The 19,138-nt window shown below is 36.5% G+C and overlaps 1 protein-coding gene across 2 annotated transcripts in view; it reads left to right on the forward strand.

Annotated features, from left to right (window-relative positions):
• Nucleotides 1-6,143: 6,143 nt before the first annotated feature.
• Nucleotides 6,144-19,138, forward strand: part of sema3fb (sema domain, immunoglobulin domain (Ig), short basic domain, secreted, (semaphorin) 3Fb) — a 90,264-nt gene continuing 77,269 nt past the window's right edge. For both annotated transcript variants that reach the window (XM_073825310.1, XM_073825311.1), the window contains exons 1-2: nucleotides 6,144-6,473; nucleotides 9,126-9,279. In XM_073825310.1, the coding sequence (XP_073681411.1) occupies nucleotides 9,168-9,279 (112 nt within the window). In that variant the 5' untranslated portion in view covers nucleotides 6,144-6,473; nucleotides 9,126-9,167. The remainder of the gene's footprint in view (nucleotides 6,474-9,125; nucleotides 9,280-19,138) is intronic.

Below are 19,138 nucleotides of genomic sequence, written 5' to 3' on the forward strand. Positions count from 1 at the left end.
TGTCTTTCTTTCTTCAGTTGTAAGGAAATTAAGTTTTTTGAGTAAAACATTTCAGGATTTCTCTCCATATAATGGACTTCTATGGTGCCCCTGAGTTCAACTTCACGCTTAACGCTTTTAAGGGCTCTAAATAATCACAGCTGAGGAAAAAAGAGTCTTATCTAGCAAAATGATGGGTTATTTTTAAAAAAATTACAATTTATATACTTTTTAACCTCAAATGCTCGTCTTGTCTAGCTCGGCAAGATGAGCATTTGAGATTAAAAGGTATATAAGTTGTAAATGTTTTTAGAAAACAACCCATCGTTTCGCCAGATAAGACACTTCTTTCTCAAGCCCTTTGAAGCTGCATTTAAACTGCATTTTGGAAGTTCAATCTCGGGGGCACCATAGAAGTCTATTATATGGAGAGAAATCCTGAAATGTTTTCCTCAAAAAACACCATTTTTTTAAGACTGAAGAAAGAAAGACATGACAATCTTTGATGACAAGGGGGTGAGTACATTATCTGTAAATTTTTGTTGAACTACTCCTTTAAATGCCTGTATTTATTAAACTAATTTTTAGTTTAAAAACATTCACAAAGAAAAAAAAAAAACTTCTAGAGACATTTTTTGGCACAGAACTAAAAGGCCCATAGTTTTGTACACACACCTCCGCTGTGGGAAAGGTGTTGGGTTATTGACCCCTGAGGTAATCACAGTGTGAACACTTGTGACTAAAGTGCCTGCACCCTTCATTATCACCCACAGTTCACAGATACACGCAGGTACAATAACACCTGAAGCCTCAGGGCTTTACTCCACCACAGGAACGCAGGCCTATTATTTCTGTTGCACAAGGTGCCTCAGCATGAGCTCGTCATGTCATCCCACCGAAGCGCTCGACTAATATTTCTGCAGCCGTACTAGAGGTCGAGCCCTCGAGGGAAGATTCGATGTCAATACAGCAAACCGGATAAAAGACAATAGCACGGTGGAAACAAGTTCACAGGCTCACTCAGACTCCACATCCAGTCTTGACATCTGAAATGCCTTTTATTTTTCACATAAAGGACGGGTTGAAGGCTTCTGAGATGGTTGTGTAGACCTGCCTCCTCCAGAAGCCCCTCTCTGCCCCGCGCTGAAAAGATAAGTTGTCGAAGTTGTCAGAGTTCGCCTGGAGGGAGACAAAGTCAGGCTGCTTTCATTTACAGACATCTTCCATTTGACCTCTGCCAAGTCGTCTTTGAAAACTGTTTTATTGCAGGTCGGCGCGAGAGAGGAGGGAGGGGTGAATGGTTCGGCGGTGCTGAAAAGGACAGATTCCCCTTCATTCTCCGGTTCTGTCCATTCAACCCCTTCAGCCCGAGCCCAATCGCACCGGCAGGCTGCATTGTGACCGTAATGTGAATTTTGCGCCGAACGTAGATTAAATAGGAGGCTAATAAAGAATGTGGCCCACGGAAAGCCAGCGACAGAAGTGCAGCAATGCGAAGCCTGGAATTAGCTTTTTCAATCTTTTTTGACAATAGCCGAATGACTTTTCATTAGTCGGAGGTTTTCACATAACTTTGTGACGTGAGAGACAAAGATGTCTGTAAACTGACTGCTGCTACAGGACGCTTCAATCATGTTGATGTCCCACTTTTTTCCCAAACCATCCTATAGATTCTGCTGACCAAAAAGGAAAGCTTCTTTTCAAAACGTTTGCAGAACTATAGGAAATTTGCTTCATAAACTTGTGTGTTGACTTTGCAGCCATCTGATGAGTTGAATATATATGCACTGCTGTTGAAAAGTTTGAGATCAGTAAGGTTTTTAATGCTTTTTAATGAAGTTTCTGATGCTTATCAAGGCTGCATTTACTCGATCAAAAATACAGAAAAAATGTAATATTGTGAAATATTATTACAATGTGAAATAACATATTTTTTCCTGTGATCAAAGCTGAATTTTCAGCATCATTACGCCAGTCTTCAGTGTCACATGATCCTTCTCAAGTCATTCTAATATGTGACCCTGGACCACAAAACCAGTCTTAAGTCGCTGGGGTATGTTTGTAGCAATAGCCAAAAATACATTGTCTGGGTCAAAATTATTGATTTTTCTTTTATGCCAAAAATCATTAGGAAATTAAGTAAAGATCATGTTCCATGAAGATTTTTTTTGTAAAATTCCTACTATAAATATATCAAAATGTAATTTTTGATTAGTAATATGCATTGTTAAGAACTTAATTTAGACAACTTTAAAGGTGATTTTCTCAGTATTTTGATTTTTTTGCACCCTCAGATTCCAGATTTTCAAATAGATGTATCTCGGCCAAATATTGTCCTATCCTAACAAACCATATATTAATAGAAAGCTTAATTATTGAGCTTTCATATGATGTATGTATCTCAGTTTTGTCAAATTTAACCTTATGACTGGTTTTGTGGTTCAGGGTCACATATGCTGATTTATTATTAGTGCTGCTTATTTTTGGAACCTGTAATACTTTTTCACAATTCTTTGATGAATAAAAGGTTAAAAAGAACAGCATTTATACAAAAATGTAATCTTTTCTATCAATATACACTGCAGTTTAAAAGTTTGAGGTTTAATTAATACTTTTTTAACAAGTATGTGTTAAATTGATGAAAAAGTGATAGCAAAGACTTATATTTTGAATAAATATAATATTTTTTTTACTTTTTATTCATTAAAGATTACAGAAAAAAGTATCACAGGTTCCAACAAAATATAACTGTGTAACTGTTGACAAAATAGATAGTTTTAATAATAAATCAGCATATTAAAATGATTTTTGAAGGATCATATGACACTTAAGACCTAAGTAATGGCCTGATAAAAATTCAGCTTTGCATCACAGGAATAAACTCTTTTTTAAAGTATATTAAAATAGAATCTATTATTTTATATTGTAATAACATTTTCGGATATTACAGGTTTTTTTTCTGTATTTTTTGATCTAATAAATACAGCCTTGATGAGCACAAAATAAAAAAGCAATTTTAAAAAAGCAGTGTGTGTGTGTGTGTGTGTGTGTGTGTGTATATATATATATATATATATATATATATATATATATATATATATATGTATGTGTGTGTGTGTGTGTGTGTGTGTGTGTGTGTGTGTGTGTGTGTGTGTTTGTATGTATGTGTGTGTGGTGTTTTTAACATTGATAATAATAATAAACAATAATAATAATAATAATTGTTTCTTGAGCAAGTCAGCATACTCAAATTATTTCTGAATCCTGTGACACTGAAAAATAATGCTGAAATTACATTTTAAATGTATTCAAATAGAAATTAATTATTTGTAATAATATTTCATATAGGTCCCATATTCACTGTAATGCTATGTTTTTTTATCTTAAGCATGAAAAAATGGTAATTATAACAACAGTGGTAATGCATGCTTTTGCAATTAAGATTCTGTTCAGAAAAATGAAAAGAATTGCACAGAAAAATAAATCAAATATTTGTAGCATGTGAAATTGCTCCACTTTGTGTGCCATCTGTGAGTTTTAACATTACGTTGTCTTCATGTTGCAGGAAAGATAAATGCTGTACCACAAATTCCATCCTGATTTCTCCTAGAGGTTTTCCCAAGCATTCCACGTGAATTCCACACTCTCTACATCAAGCAGTTTGAATGCTGCAATGGCAGAATGTTGCTATCACCTTTACTGAGGTAGACACGCCATCATTTCCAATAGATGAATGTCCTTAAGTTATGTCACTGCATGTCTGACATCAAGGAGAGCAGAAACTCATTCCTGTCTTTCTCTCTGAGCTACTCTGAGAAAGAAGATGAGTTGCATGCAGATATTGTCTGAAATTCTTCGGAATGCCTTTTATCTAAAACCCTGTGTCATGTATTAACACGCAAAACATTTACTCCCCAATACAAGAATGTGTTTCTGCTTACAAGCTGAGCTGAAGGGACTTGAATATGTGCGTGTGTGTATGTGGTGTGCAACGGTCGTGGATAAATTAAACCTGAGGCTCTCTAAGTGTAATTACATTGCTTATTTTGCATTTCAAAGTGAAGACCTGTTTGAAAGAAGCAGCAGAACTAGATGTGATGACTCGAGTGTCACACAAAACTGTTTTTTTAAAGATCAGAGCGTGGGTTTTCACTCAGTCCTTGAAGGGAAATCACTGAAGTTAAAAATCTCTAGTATCTTGCACAACACTCTCAAGTTCTGACCTTTAATATGTAAACAAAGAAGTGTTTTGGCCATGGGAAACTTCCACTGCTCTCATTTATAGACTTTAATTTGAGTGTTCTGTCGTAGATAGATTGACAGAATTTGCAAAATGGTAATTATTTTACCAAAATAAGAGGGTTCATACAAAATACATGTTATTTTTTTATTTAGTACTGACCTGAATAAGATATTTCACATAAAAGACGTTTACCTATGGTCCACAAGAGAAAATAATAGTTGAATTTATAAACATGACACTGTTGAAAAGTTTACATACACTTATAATACTTTATTATTATAATATTATAATACTGTGTGAATGACCTGAATGATCCACACCTGTTTTCGTTCAGTGACAGTTGTTCATGATTCCCTTGTTTGTCCTGAACAGTTAAACTGCGCGCTGTCCTTCAGAAAGATCCTTTAGGTTCCACACATTCTTTGGTTTTTCAGCATTTTTGTGTATTTAATCACTTTCCAACAATGACTGTATGATTTTGAGATCCATCTTTTCACACTGAGGACAACTGAGAGACTCATATGCAACTATTACAGAAGGTTTAAACACTCACTGATGCCACAGAAGGAAAAACGATGCATTAAAAGCCGGGGGTAAAAACTTTTCGAATTTGAAGATCAGGATAAATGTAACTTTTGTCTTCTAGGAAACAAAGTATCTTCTGTAGTACTAAATGACAAAAATATTTTTTTTTTCAGCAAAATAACAAAAATGTACATCTCATTCCGTTCAAAAGTTTACACCCTTGGTTCTTAATGCATTGTTTTTCTTTCTGGAACATCAGTGAGTGTTTGAACCTTCTGTTATAGTTGCATATGAGTTTCTCAGTTGTCCTCAGTGTGAAAAGATAGATCTCAAAATCATACAGTCATTGTTGGACAGGGTTCATGTACACAAAAATGCTGGAAAACCAAAGAATTTGTGGGACCTGAAGGATTTTTCTGAAGAACAGCAGGCAGTTTAACTGTTCAGGACCAACAAGGGACTCATGAACAACTATCACAAAAAAAAAAAAAAAGGTTCAGGTAACAACACAGTATTAAGACTCAAGTGTATGTAAACTTTTGAACAGGGTCATTTTTATAAATTCAACTATAATTTTCCCTTGTGGACTAAATGTCTTCCTCTATTTTCTCTATTATTTGCCAGCAAAAATATTTTTTGGGTAAGTTTTTGGAAGATTTATAAGTAAAAAAAAATCTAACTTAAAAAAAGGGAAAGAAATCTAGAAAACATTGTGGAAAAAATAAATATATAAATAAATTGTAGGTAGGGGTGTGCGCGTGTGCGTGTGTGTGTGTACAAAAGCATCTAAAACTAAAAATGAAGAAGAAGAAAAAAAGCTAGAAAATATTGTGGAGAAAATTAATATATAAATAAATCATAGGTAGGGGTGTGTGTGTATGCTTATTGCCCCAAGCCTTTTATTGTATTAAAAAAATATCCCTGCTTTCAGAATATAATTCAACTTTAAGTTAACTCTTTTTTAAATGTACGCTAGTGTCATTTTATTCTTTTATTCAACAACAGCAGGTATGCGAAATATATGATTTTCTTCCTCATTCATGGCTTATGATTCTAGATAATGCACACCATAGCTTACACAATTAGACTATATTGTACAAAATGCTCACATATTGCGTTCCACATAGCAATTCCGCATCATATGTGCGTTCCTGTGCATTCTTACTGAGTTTACTCCACCTAATGAAACATGAATGTAATCGCATTCACAGTATTCCCCCGAGCCGAGAACCGCTTGATAGCACTCTACAGTGAGTTGAAGATAATTACAGCAGCTCACGCTGAAGGGGGCGGCGCTCCAAGGTAAAGTCCCCGCCCTATGGGCGTGTCAAATGCTAATGAGCGACAATGCATCCACCTGCCAAGCTGTTTGGGCAGCATTTGAGGCGAGCGAATGAGTGCGGGTAGAAGTGCGCTTGTGCTTGGAGCTATTCAGACGGGCAGTTACGGCGCTGAGGCAGTTCACGGAGTTGTCAGGTGGCTTTTACGCTTCTCGAATGCGTCGTAGCTCGATACCAAACGGGATTTTATAACAACTGTGCCAAATGAACACTGTAATAGAGAAGAAGAAGCACACCGCGCTCAGGTGTTCAGAGAGATAAGGACTGGACCTCACTATTACCTGCAGGACCTGGGACATACGAACATAAACCAGAGCTCAGATATTAAGTGGATTCACTCATTGAGCTGAGCTCAAAGTTGCTTCTGGACAGTTTGGAACAAGCAGGTAAACACTGGAAGGCATGCCTTTCCATTTCTTAACACTATCATAGTAGTATTTTAATACTAAATCTATTTTTATTATCATGAGACACATTTAAACGTCAAAATTTGATTTCTAAATGTAATGCAACTTTTTATTACCTTCAGCTCTTCTTCAGCTCATATAATATCTATAATTATTATTTCTTGATCTAGGCTAATCGTTACTGCTGGCAGAAATATGTTTCCTTAATTGTGCAAAATGTAATTTCTTGTTTGCTGTATATGGGTTGACAACACATCCATTGACTTTTGGTCAATATTTAGGTTTTAAGTTAAAATGTTCATTTTTGTAAGCTGGAAAGCTTCTTATTACCATTTTATTACTTTTTTCTCTTAACAAGTTTATTTTTAAGTTACATGATGACAAATTAAACGTTAAAAGTATGTAATGTGGTCCTAAACAGTGCATGTACAGAATAAGTATAAAAGTAAAGTCACACAACATGACTCATGCAAACAGAAACTGCTTGAAATTTCATGTTAATATTGGTTAAATTAAGAATAACACATTCTCCAAACTTGCATTACCTAAACACCTCATAATATCCCAGCGTGCACCAAAAAAAGCTTACAATTCTTTGCATTGTCCCTTATTTCTACTTTCCACTATAAGTACTTATCACAGCTCTTTTCTTGCTGTTTCCCATTGTTTTTCTAACACTAAGTTAACCATACGCTGAGTTATCCGAGAGCTCCTGTATATATAACACCACAATAGGCAGTTGAGACAGAGTCAAAGTAGTTTATTTTCATTGCTCTGCTGGATGGCAGGAAAAAGAAACAAAATACAAGGTCTCCAGGGGCCAGAGTGCGTCTTTACAAAACAAACACTGCAACAATTTCACAAACTAGCAATAAACAAACACAATAAATGCAGATATGCACTATGCATATAGATACTGTAGTGCTAAACAGGGTAAGAACGTGTAGAAAAGAGGAGTTGCGTAAAAAAAAAAGTAAGATGAGTCAACCTGTTGATCAATCATACGACTTTATGAATGCTGAATTTGAATTTTGAGTCACTGAACAGCCCATTATATTTATTGTGTTTTATTTAACTGAATGGGAAGCTGTTATTTGAAAATCGTCATATTGGAATTGATCAAATCACAGTTAATATGTGTTCATACGGTAGCTAAGGAATTATTTTATTATAGCTAAAAATAATTTATTTTAAAAAAAAAAGAGTTGATCAAAACTGTAACAGAAAGAATGAGATCTCAATGGAACAGCCTACAATTTTTCATGTAATATTTTGACTGTTCTTTAAAAAAAAAGCCCTAAAAGCCATACATTTTGGTGTCTGTATTGATCAATTCTTTCAGTGTATTTGTGAGACTGTATCCATAATTGCTTGCCTCTAACTGTGTCTGTGTGCACTTGTGTTGATATAATTGTTGTTTAATTTCACTGGCTTGTGTGAGGTAAAGAGGCAGAGAATTTAGATAAACAGCCGGACAGTTAACAAATTGCCTGCAAATAGCTGAGGTTTAAACAGCTGCTTCCACTCATAAACGCTCTGCAGCCAGGCAGCGCATTTTTGGACAGATCAGATCGTCTTCCGCTAGCACTACTTTTCAGTTTTTTTGAGATGTTTATTCCTTCTTATGAAGAAAAAAGTATTACGTATACAGTTGTGATCGATGTCAGTTCAATGTGGCTTTGGAAACTGTGTCATTGAATTAGATATATCCGCACCGATTTACATTTTTAGGATTATGTGTCACGCCACTACTGAGCAACATGAGTGCCGCCCCTCTATGGGTGGCAGCCTTGTTCCTGTCCATCTGAAAGAGATGGACTATATGGCAGCAGTGGGGTTTGTCAACATACTCCCATGGGGAATATCCTTTTGCTGTATGTTTCAAACAAGCGTAACCAAACCCTTATTTTTTGGTGAAATGTTTACTGCAGAGGGCCTCTTAGCTTCTCTTATTAAAGCAAGGAGCCCAGAGGTAAAACATATGGAAGTTTATCTGGAATACATATGGGCGAACAAGATTTCAGATATGACACTGGTATTTCAATGCATTCAAAAGTTGTTTTGTCTTTGCCTTGTATATTTGTCCTTTCTGTATTTTGGTCTGGATTTGCTAAGTTATGGCTGCTGTGATCAATAAAAAAGCAGTTTGTGTAAAACTTCAATGAACCTAATTTAAAGGAGGCATGCACTCCTAGTGCAAAATAAAGGTTCTTTATTGGCATTGATGGTTCCATGAAGAATCTTGGACATCCATGGAATCTTTCAAATGCAGAAAAGGTTCTTTACAGTCAAAAAAAGTTTTTTAGATTTTTAAAATGGTTCTTTTAAGAACTGTTCACTGAAAGGTCTTTTGGGGCACCAAAATGGTTCTTATATGGCTTATATCACTGCTAAAACACCCTTTTGAAACCTTTATTTTTAAGAGTGTGTTTGTGGTTTGAAGAATGACTTAAGTTGAATACAGCATAGTGCTACTACAGGTTTTGGGTTGAAATTTTGCACTGGAATACGACATTTAAATATGTGAATGAAAGAAATATACTTTTTATTCATCTATTTGTACATTCCTTTAACTTTGGGATGAAGTAAGTGGCATCGTATCATTAACAATACATGTTTTTCTCTTTCTAGTGACCTCTTCAGTTGTATCTTTCTGGCTTCAGCGGATGCACCATGCTGTTGGACAGTCCATGGTCAGTCCAGGTTCTCCTGGCTTTATCCATCCTGACATTGGGTTCGGGCAGCGAACCTCAGAACGCCCCTCGGGTCTTCTTGTCCTTCAAAGGTAAGAGAGCATTTCCCGGCTTTCTCTTGATCGTGCTCCTGGTTTTCTTACAGCTTCATTTGTGTGGCCTGTGGTTTTCGGGGAACCGTGTGAACGTTTTGGAATATGCTTTTCTCATATGCTACCTTCTGGTTTTCATGACTGAATTTGATGAGTTGATAAATGTACTACGTTCGGCGGGAAATTCACTGCATAGACGGATTCTCCCGTCTAACCGCACGGTGAATGAGTGAAAACCGTCCGTGCATTTCTAATGGCTTTCCCGTCAAACGTCTCCGCCAGCTGCGTCCGCTTTCATTCTGTGTCGGAGTAATTAAAAACACAAACAAGAGTTGAAGAAACAATCATTTCGAAACTTCAGCACAGGTCAGAGACATTTACAGAAAAACCCAACATGCCGTTTCAATTATTTCGGTAGTATGTTTTTAAGCACATTTCTGAAATAATCGATAGCAGATGCAAAACAGGAGATGTGAGATGCTAGTGATGAAATGATGGCAGATGAGTCTACTGTTTTCGCACAGGGCCCGAACGCTCTCACAGATTCATGGTTATTACTACACATAGAGCTTCTTGAAAGGTTTTTACAGTCTGATGCAATAAAAATTGGTTTATGTCAAAATCGGTTCCATTGTGATCTGAAGAACAAATGTGACCCAGGACCACAACACCAGTTATAAGGCAAATTTTTTTGAAAAAATGTTAATAGGACCATGTTGGGCCAAAATACAACTATTTGAAAATCCAGAATCTGAGGGTACAAAAAAAAAAAAAAAGAAAATTGCCTTTAAAGTTGTCCAAATGAAGTTCTTAGCAATGCATATTACTACAAAATATCTTTACTTAATATCCTAATGATTTTTGACATAAAGGAAAAATTATGTATTTTTGGCTATTGCTACAAATATACCCGTGCTACTTGGTTTTGTGGTCTAGGGTCACAAATAATGTACACTCTTTAAAATAAAGCTTCTTCATTGGGATCTGTGGTTCCTTGAAGAACCGTTAACATCCACAGAAGCTTTCCATTCGAAAAAAGGTTCTTTAGAGTGAAAATCTAAAATCGTTCTTCTATAGCATCACTACAATAACCTCCCTTTTAACCAATCCAGTGACCTTATACAGTGAAAAATGGTTTATGCAGAACCTAATGTGCTGCAAAAACCATTAACAAAGCTTTATTTTTAAGAGTTCAGTTGGCCAGGCTGCACCTGCAGGTTTAAAAAGCATCTTGTTGAGTTAAGTCCTCAAGATCAGCTACACCCATCAATACGCCCCAGGTCTACACTGCTTGAGATCCATCCTGCGATTAGCTGTTTGAGAGAAGGGACCAAGCAATTCGCCTGTTTGCCAAATGCTCTGTGTCCTGGACTAGAATGCACTGGTGGACTTAATTACAAAAGCTGGCTGGCACAGTTCATTATTAAAGGCTTTTTTCTGCTTTAATCAAGATGGATTTAACACTCCACTGAGCGTGTTTGTAGATCCAGTCGTTTTTGAAGGATTTCAAATATTGCCCTCTCAGGAATCGCTTTACCTCGTGCTATGCTAGAACATCGTCCGTTTAAACGCTCCATGATGTCTAAATTGTTCATATAATATATTGCTATCGGCAGGATAAAATGTGGTTATGGTTGAAAAGGTCATGGATTTGCCATTTTGTTTGTTCTCTTAGGAAAAAGCTGAATCATTGCTTACTTGCTTGCCCCGTCGAGCTGGGCGCAGCAGTATTTGGATTCTGCAGTCACAGAGCTCTCGAGCCAAACTCACATTTAGCGCTTTTAATTGGTTTTGGAGAGCGACTGCAAACCTCATCATAAGACAGCACCTGCCGTCCACCCCAAACTGCAGGCCTACTGTTTTCGCCCCATAACGCCTCACAGCACGCACAGGAATGTGCTAATTATTGTCAAACCCACACCCATTTAAGACTTACAAACCTCCCTTCCAGTTTGAATTTGGTTTGTGTGCGTTATATGATCATTGAAGCGTTTCTCTAACTTTCCTTGAATATTTATCAAAGCTTTGAAGATCTAAAACCCAGCCCGGTTGTGTTTAAGTTAGCTGTGTCAATACATCAACCGCTCTTAGATACGTTATCAGGTTTTCCGTTTTACGGTGCTGTTATTATCAGGAACTCCGTGACAGAAGTATACAAGCCAAACTGAGCATGTTTAGGATTGGCTATAATGCCTTAAATCGATTTGCTCTTTCAGGGTCAGGAGTTGCGACCCCCACTCAGCTCACTTTTCTAGTAAAGCTGTTTCACCCCACTTGGAGAGTAAATCAGAGACATCTTAATTGTTCTGTAAGCTTTGCAACTTCCTTCCCCCTTGTGTTGAACTTCATCATAACCGTTTCCCTTGATGCCAACGGTGAGGGCTTTTAAACCAATGGCAGATGTGATATCAGTTTTAGGAGAAACCCAATCTTGTTTGGTCTGGTGTAGAAATGGATTGTCTTTGTAAACAGAATGACACTGATTCACTGATGATCAGTCAAAGCATTGACTGCATCCAGACTGCATTTTCAGTTCATTTTTGAGCCAACGGGGGGTTATCGACCACAATCACAGCTTGTTTAATGTAAATCGATGCTGTTTGAATGTGTGATTTAATTCCACGTCTCATCCCCACCGTTGAAAGGTGACCCAGCATGCACAATTGATTTAGAGGCGTACGAGTCTGTGTCGCCAGCCTCCCTCCAGGGGGTTCTTACCCCCTTCAACTACACACACACATACGGACGCACACACACCCCACTGGCCGTTTAGACTAGTGTTGGCTTAACTTGTCTTAATGTTGATCTGATGTCAGGATTGCTGCTTTTCTAAAAGTGACCTGTACTGATTAGAGTAGGTTAACATGGCTCTGGATAAGCGTAAAAGGATGACGCACCTGAAACATATAAGTTCTTGTGCTCGGAGGAGAATTTGTAGGCGGTACCTTTGAGCCTGTGCTGTTGTGATGCAATACTCGAGCTCAAAGTTGACTTCAAAGCTTTTAATGACATGCATGTGAAATATGCTGCCTGTTGTTCCTGTTGACTGATTTGAGGAGATTCTGGCTGAAAGTAAATGAGATCAGTGTAGATTTCCTTAGAATTAAGTTTTTGCTGTGAGAAATCAAGACAGTTTGAGAAAACAGGTGGCAATGTGAATTATGGATAGATTGGGTCATTTGAAGTTTTTTTTATTGAATTATAAAGTATAGCAGATATATACAGATTGTTTTATAGTTTTTAGTTCTGGTTTTATGCCATAAACCATAATACTGATTACATTTAAAACAGAGGAAAATTTGGTGTTGGGTCTCTGCCAGTTTGAGGTGGAGCTACTACAGATATGGGGGAGGAATTTGGTAATTGTTTTTCCATCCTGTTTTATTCCAATAGATGACATTTTTACACAGATCTGAGAACAGTTTACCTTTAATCCAGTTGCTTGATGTTCAAGCAAAAGAAAGTATACTTTAGATTGCATTGCTTTAAAAGATTAGTTCATTTCCAGAATAAACATTTCATGATAATTTACTCACCCCATGTCATTCAAGATGTCCATGTCTTTCTTTCTTTAGTCGAAAAGATTTTTTTTAGGGTTTTACTCCATGTAGTGGACTTTAGTGGGAGCCGAGAAATGAAACGATCTGTCATGTTTTGTTGTTGTTGTTTTTTTTAAGAAAATGACTGGTCGTTTTGCTAGATAAGACCCTTATTCCTCGGCTGGGATTGTGTAAAGTGGTTTGAACCTGCAGTGAAACAATTTGAACCTTTAGCCCGTTGCAATACACTATGTGGAGAAAAATCTTGGAATGTTTTCCTCAAAAACCTTAATTTTATCAGTTCACATAAAGCAGTAGCATGGATTATTATTATGTCTATGAGTGGCCCAGTTTACTGTATTAATAATATACCCACACTTTATTCATTCAACATGCTAGTAGACACATTTAGAGGTTTTAGAAGGAGCAGTTTTTAAGTGCCCCGTGTTTCATTCATCAGAATCGAACTTTGGAAACTGGATAAAACCAGGGAGCCCCATACCAGTCTCAGCTTATTTTTACTAATGTGGTTAACTTCTATATGTCAAACATGTGGCATTCATAGTTGCCTGCAAATATCATTTTTAATATTGTAAAATAACTACTGTTGGTTTTGAGGTGTCGGTTTTGGCCAGAGTGGCGGTTAACATTACACGTCTCATTGACTATTACACCCAATACAGCAATAACAAATACAGCCATAATACACTATAATTAATGTGCTAAGGCCATTACGCATGTGTCTGCCAGCCAAGGAAATAGCACTTATATGATGAGAACAGAACCGCAAATGGACAGGTTATGGGCAAGTGGGAATGGTAATGGGTTGGCAGCAGACCCGTATTTATCTAGGTACGCAAAATGATTTTTACGTCTTTTTCCAACTAATGCACGTGCACGTTCTAGAGTATTTTTCTATGTTCTAGGCTTCTGTGCTTCTGCCTTATTAAGCGTTCATTGTGATTTGTGTGGAGCATGATCTCCCTTATAACGTCTCTGATGTCATCCAATCTCTATAAAGAGTTCGTGCTGTCATGTAAAATCAGGTCATTTGAAATGAAGTCAGTCGAGAGTGATTTGTTCTCCAGGCCTTTAAGTATCCGCTTTTATAGGAGGAACACTGGATGTATTGTGTTCGAGCGGGTAATGATCATTCAAACCTGGCATTGCGACCACATGAGGATCTCAAGAGGAGATCTGATAAGGATGAATAGACAGATGGATGATAAGGGGAAAAGAGCCATTTGGAAGAGTCCCTCTTTTTTATTCTCTAGATCTTTTTTTTTTTTTTTTTCCATCTAAGCCATTTCCTCAGAGGCTGTTCGGATTTCAGAAAAACACTCTCTTGCGACACTGGAGGCTCCAATTCGCTTTGAGGGCCTTTGGCATTCGAGACTGTGAGAGCGTTAACCCTGTAAGGGTGTTCCTGCCCTCTATGCACGAAATGAGCCAGGTCATAGTCCTGTATTAAAATAGATACTCTGGGTAAAGATAAGTAGTGTGGACTTACTGGCCCCTAAACAGGAAGGGTCCTTCCAATCACACAAAGGGCTCAAGTTGGTCGACAGTAAGAACACTTCAAGTTTATCTAATCAATGATTTTTGTCGGATGACTGATTGTGCTTCAAAACTTGCTGGGTGGTATGAAACTAGACAAGGTAGACAAAGACAGTAAGATTCCGAAAAAGTGTACATATGAATGCATATGTGTTAATGAGATTTTTTCAGATTCTGCTGATCTGCACAAAACAGTTAAAAAATGGGAATATGACTATAATTTTGGTCGTTTGACACCATCGATACACTTTCAACCACCTTATCAGTGTATCTGACTGCACATGCTGGCATGGTTCAGTAATCTGGAGTGATATGATGATGTGTTTTGTGCTCAGCATTCCCACAAACCTCTGCTCTAATCCGTGCAGCTGCATCGTAATGCAGCTTGTTTGCATTTCATCAGGACACAAGCAGCAGCTGGACCTAAAAAAAAACCCTCACAAACCGGAGCATGCACTGCGAGCGCTCAGAGTGAGGTCAGCGGATTATCACGCCCTTTCACACCAGTTTTAGGTCAGCCAGTTCAGCATGAGTGTGTGGAGAGAGGGAGAAGCTTCTGATTGCTGTGATATGATGAGTCTCAGCCAAAGGCATGGAATCTCTAATGATGATAATATTAACAATAATATTGGAATGGCAGTTAAGCTACTTACCCACATTCTTAATACGGGAATGCAAAATAAATTATTTAAACATTTAAATTTTTTAGAAAAATAAGAAAAAATACTGATTTGGCAGTCAACCGATATGTGTTTTTCAGGACTGATGCCGATATCAGTTATTACAGATCAAGCAGACCGATATTTTAAACCAATATATATGTCTGATGTAAAAATGAAAATTAATGTCAAAATGAAGAATAACAAGGGCTCTGATGAAAACTTTCTTTAAATGCTTTTAAAATGTTTTGTGTGTTTATCTGGGCCGATTATTACAGATCAAGTAGACCGATAACTGATATTTTGAACCGATATATCTGGTGTAAAAAATTTAATTAATGTCAAAATTAAGAATAACAAGGGCTCTGACGAAAACTTTCTTTAAATGCTTTTAAAATGTTTTGTGTGTTTATCTGGGCCGATTATTACAGATCAAGTAGACCGATAACTGATATTTTGAACCGATATATCTGGTGTAAAAAAAATTAATTAATGACAAAATTAAGAATAACAAGGCCTCTAAAATTTTTTTTTATGATTTTACATTATGTTATCAGCAAATAAATTTTGAAAATGACCAATCCCACCATAAAAATGCTTAATATCTGTGCCGATAATCTGTCGACCCCCTATGCTGGTTTAAATAAATTCTTACTTTTTATAAAAAGTAAAGCCTTTTTATATTATATACTATTTTAATATTGTAATATTTTAAGTAAAAATACTAACTTGATTTTATTGCCATTTTAATTAATTCTATGAAAATGTAATTTTTTTTTTTTTGGTGTAATATGACCCCCCCCCCCCCCCCCCGGCCAATGTTGTCATTCTTTAAAAAATATTGGAAATAAATAAATTGGAAATTAGTATAGTGCTTACTTTAAAGCAATTTTCAATTGCTGGTCAATTTTACAAATAATTACAAAGAAAAAGCTAGTAACTCACTGAATTACATTTCATTTGTACATAAATCTGCTTTTTTTCAACAGTGTATTTAGGCTGTTTCTTAAAATAATTTTCCCTAGAGGGATAGTCCTATAGTTCATACAGGTTTAAAATTACATGGGGTGAATAAATAAGCCTTTTTATTTTAGGTGGTGTATACTTTAATGATTTAGGCACGAGCGTCTTTAAACCAAACAGTCCGTGAAAGCATGCACTGTCATTCCAACTCCAACAAATTGGACCGAAAATCTGGCCACAATCTTGTTCCATTCCACTTAAAAAGTATAACAGTATAAGAGTGTAATCCAAAGCATGTGAGTTTAGAATGGACAAAGAGGGTCAGTAAACTCTTACTGTGAGAGGAAGATTTCCTGTTTATTGGCACTGGATGCTTCTACTCATGTCATTCAGTCAGATGTGTCCAACATTGAAGGTTTAAGTGTGCATCTGCATATCAGAAGTCACATGGGTGGTCCTCTCATTGTGTGTGTGTGTGTGTGTGTGTCTGTTTGTGTGTTCGACTGGATTTACTGCATCCGCAGATGCTAGAGATTGATGTTTATGTGGACACCTGGTGAGGATGAAGTGTCTCTCGTTGATACACACACATGGTCATGAACTCCATATGGATTCTCACTTGATGAAGTGTTTAATCATTTGAGAGGTCAAATACTTTAGGTGACTATTTGTTCACTATCAAACACAGCTCTTCACAATACTTGATTTTGAGTCAGTCATGGCGTTCTGAGGTACAAATGTGAGTATATTGTCCCAGGCAACCAATTTTTTCCACAGCTGTACTAGTTTAAATATCCCGTTTTGTTCTCCCATTATAAAATACTTTAAACACAAATCAATATTTCATTTTCGGTTAGTATTTGATATTTCAGTCAGTTTTGTTTATTTGGTTTGTCAACATGAAATAAGAAGGATTATTTACAGGCAACATTATCACAAAATAAACCCCTTCAGCCCGATACAAGTCTTGTTTATTTGACTGTACATTAGCCCTATGTATTTTTCTCTCACACTCAGTCTTAGTCTTTCTTTCTCTGTCAATCACTCTCTTTTTCTTGTTCCCCATTCCCTTCTTTTTTCTTGTCTGATATGTTGACACGGGGGAATCTCTGTGAGGCCGAATGCTTTGCATTCTTGGGGTAGCAGCAGTGCACACTTTTAGCTCTCACAGGAACAGTGATGTTAGGTTTACCGTGGCCTCCCTTCTGGACTCTCACCTGTGCTCTACTGGGGGTTTTGGGTTTCGCCGTCTGTCAGAGCTCAGCTGTGATTAAAACTGGGATCTTTCCTCAGCAGGAACACTGAGAGATGCCACTCCACACTTCTTTATTTCATTCCATCTGTTGTATTTGCCACACTGGAGAGTGACACAGGAAATCACATTACATTCATGTCCTAGTAACTGAATCACCATATTTCCATGGGAATATCTGTGGGTTTGATCTGTCAAAAAAAAAAAAAACTAAATCTTTACAATTAATAATTAAGATTCTGCAATAACAATTAGGCACTCCAGTTTTCCACACTGTTTCGAGACAAATATTTCTTATTTAAATTATTTATACTACCTTTATGGAGATTTTATTATTTTATTATATTATTATATATTTTATTTGTGAGCTTCTATTCAGCTGTTCTTTTTAATAGTTAACCTTTTGACTATTTTTTTTTTTTTTTATTATTATTTGGCTCACCAGTCATCAAAGCTTGGCAAATATTGGTCACAGACACTGAGATTTACTTTAAATTTCACCAAGCTGATTACTCACTAAAAACTCTCACAGATCTTGTTTTTATGCCATTTTAAGTCTTATTTTGACATAACAAAGTGGTTATATCCGTGTGTGAGATGTTGACTTACTTTTTCAAATTAGTTCCATTAACGCCATTATATTGTTAATTTAGACTGATTCGCAAATGCAAAATGCACATGATCACAAGAGGTGGGATTTATCGCATGAACCAATCACAGCCGATCATAACCAGTCATATCCAATCAGAGGCATTGCCTCCTTTTACGTGACGTTCCCCCGTGGCTGTTGGGCAATGCTTCTTAGAAAAACAAGTGTTTTTTTGTTTGTTTGTTTTTTATGTTAAATTTTGTAATACTGGCATTGTTTTATTTTTTTATTACACATTTTTTTCTTATCTAATATTATAATTTGTCCTAATTTTCAGAAGGATTTCCTGAATCACCTGACATGTTTTGTAGATCCATTCATAGTAACAGCAAATTACCAAATATTAGAAGTGTGAACTCACTGACCTAGACAACTGACTCAGGCCTCTCTTTACGTACAGTTGCCTGTGGCTCTGAATTCAGCCATAGATTTAAATGGAGTATATTTAGATCTAATGCTACCGTTCTCAGATTAAAGTGTCGGATAGAATGATGGTCTAGTGGGATTAAGTGTGTGATTATTACTGACACGTGTTTGTTGCGCGGTGAGTGGAATAGCAGTGGAAAATAAGATAAGATTGCTCTGTGGGAGGTGAGAGGTGATTTGAGCAAGACTTAATTAGGACTTGACCGGGTAATTGTCTCTCACATTTTAGCCAGCATTTGACCATGTCTGTGAGTTTAGGACAGAATTTCTGTATAAATTGTCTAGTATAACCATTTTATTGTCATAGTAGAATGAAGAAATCCCGACTGTGGGCTGCTGTGCTCTCATTGGCCATGATAAATGGGAACACCACTGTGTTTATGATTATTAGATACTAGGAGTATACAGTAGAGGTCAAAAGTTTACAGCACACTTTCAGAATCTGCAAAATGTTAATTATTTTACTAAAATAAGAGGGATCATGTTGTTGTTTATTGAGTACTGACCTGAATAAGATATTTCACATAAAATATGTTTACATATAGTCCACAAGTGAATTTTTTTTTACATTTTTTAAAAATTACCCTGTTCAAAAGTTTACTTTCCCTTGATTCTTAATATTGTGTTCTTACTTGAGTGATCCACAACTGTGTTTTTTTGTTTAGAGATAGTTGTTTACGAATCCCTTGTTTGTCTTAACAAAAAGTTAAATCCTTCAACTCCCACAGATTCTGTTTTTTTTTCTGGCATTTTTGTTTAATTGAACCCTTTCCAACAATGACTGTATGATTTTAAGATCCATCTTTTCACGCAG

This window comes from Garra rufa, chromosome 20 (genome assembly GCF_049309525.1).
Source record: "Garra rufa chromosome 20, GarRuf1.0, whole genome shotgun sequence".
NCBI classification, from domain to species: Eukaryota; Metazoa; Chordata; class Actinopteri; order Cypriniformes; family Cyprinidae; genus Garra; species Garra rufa.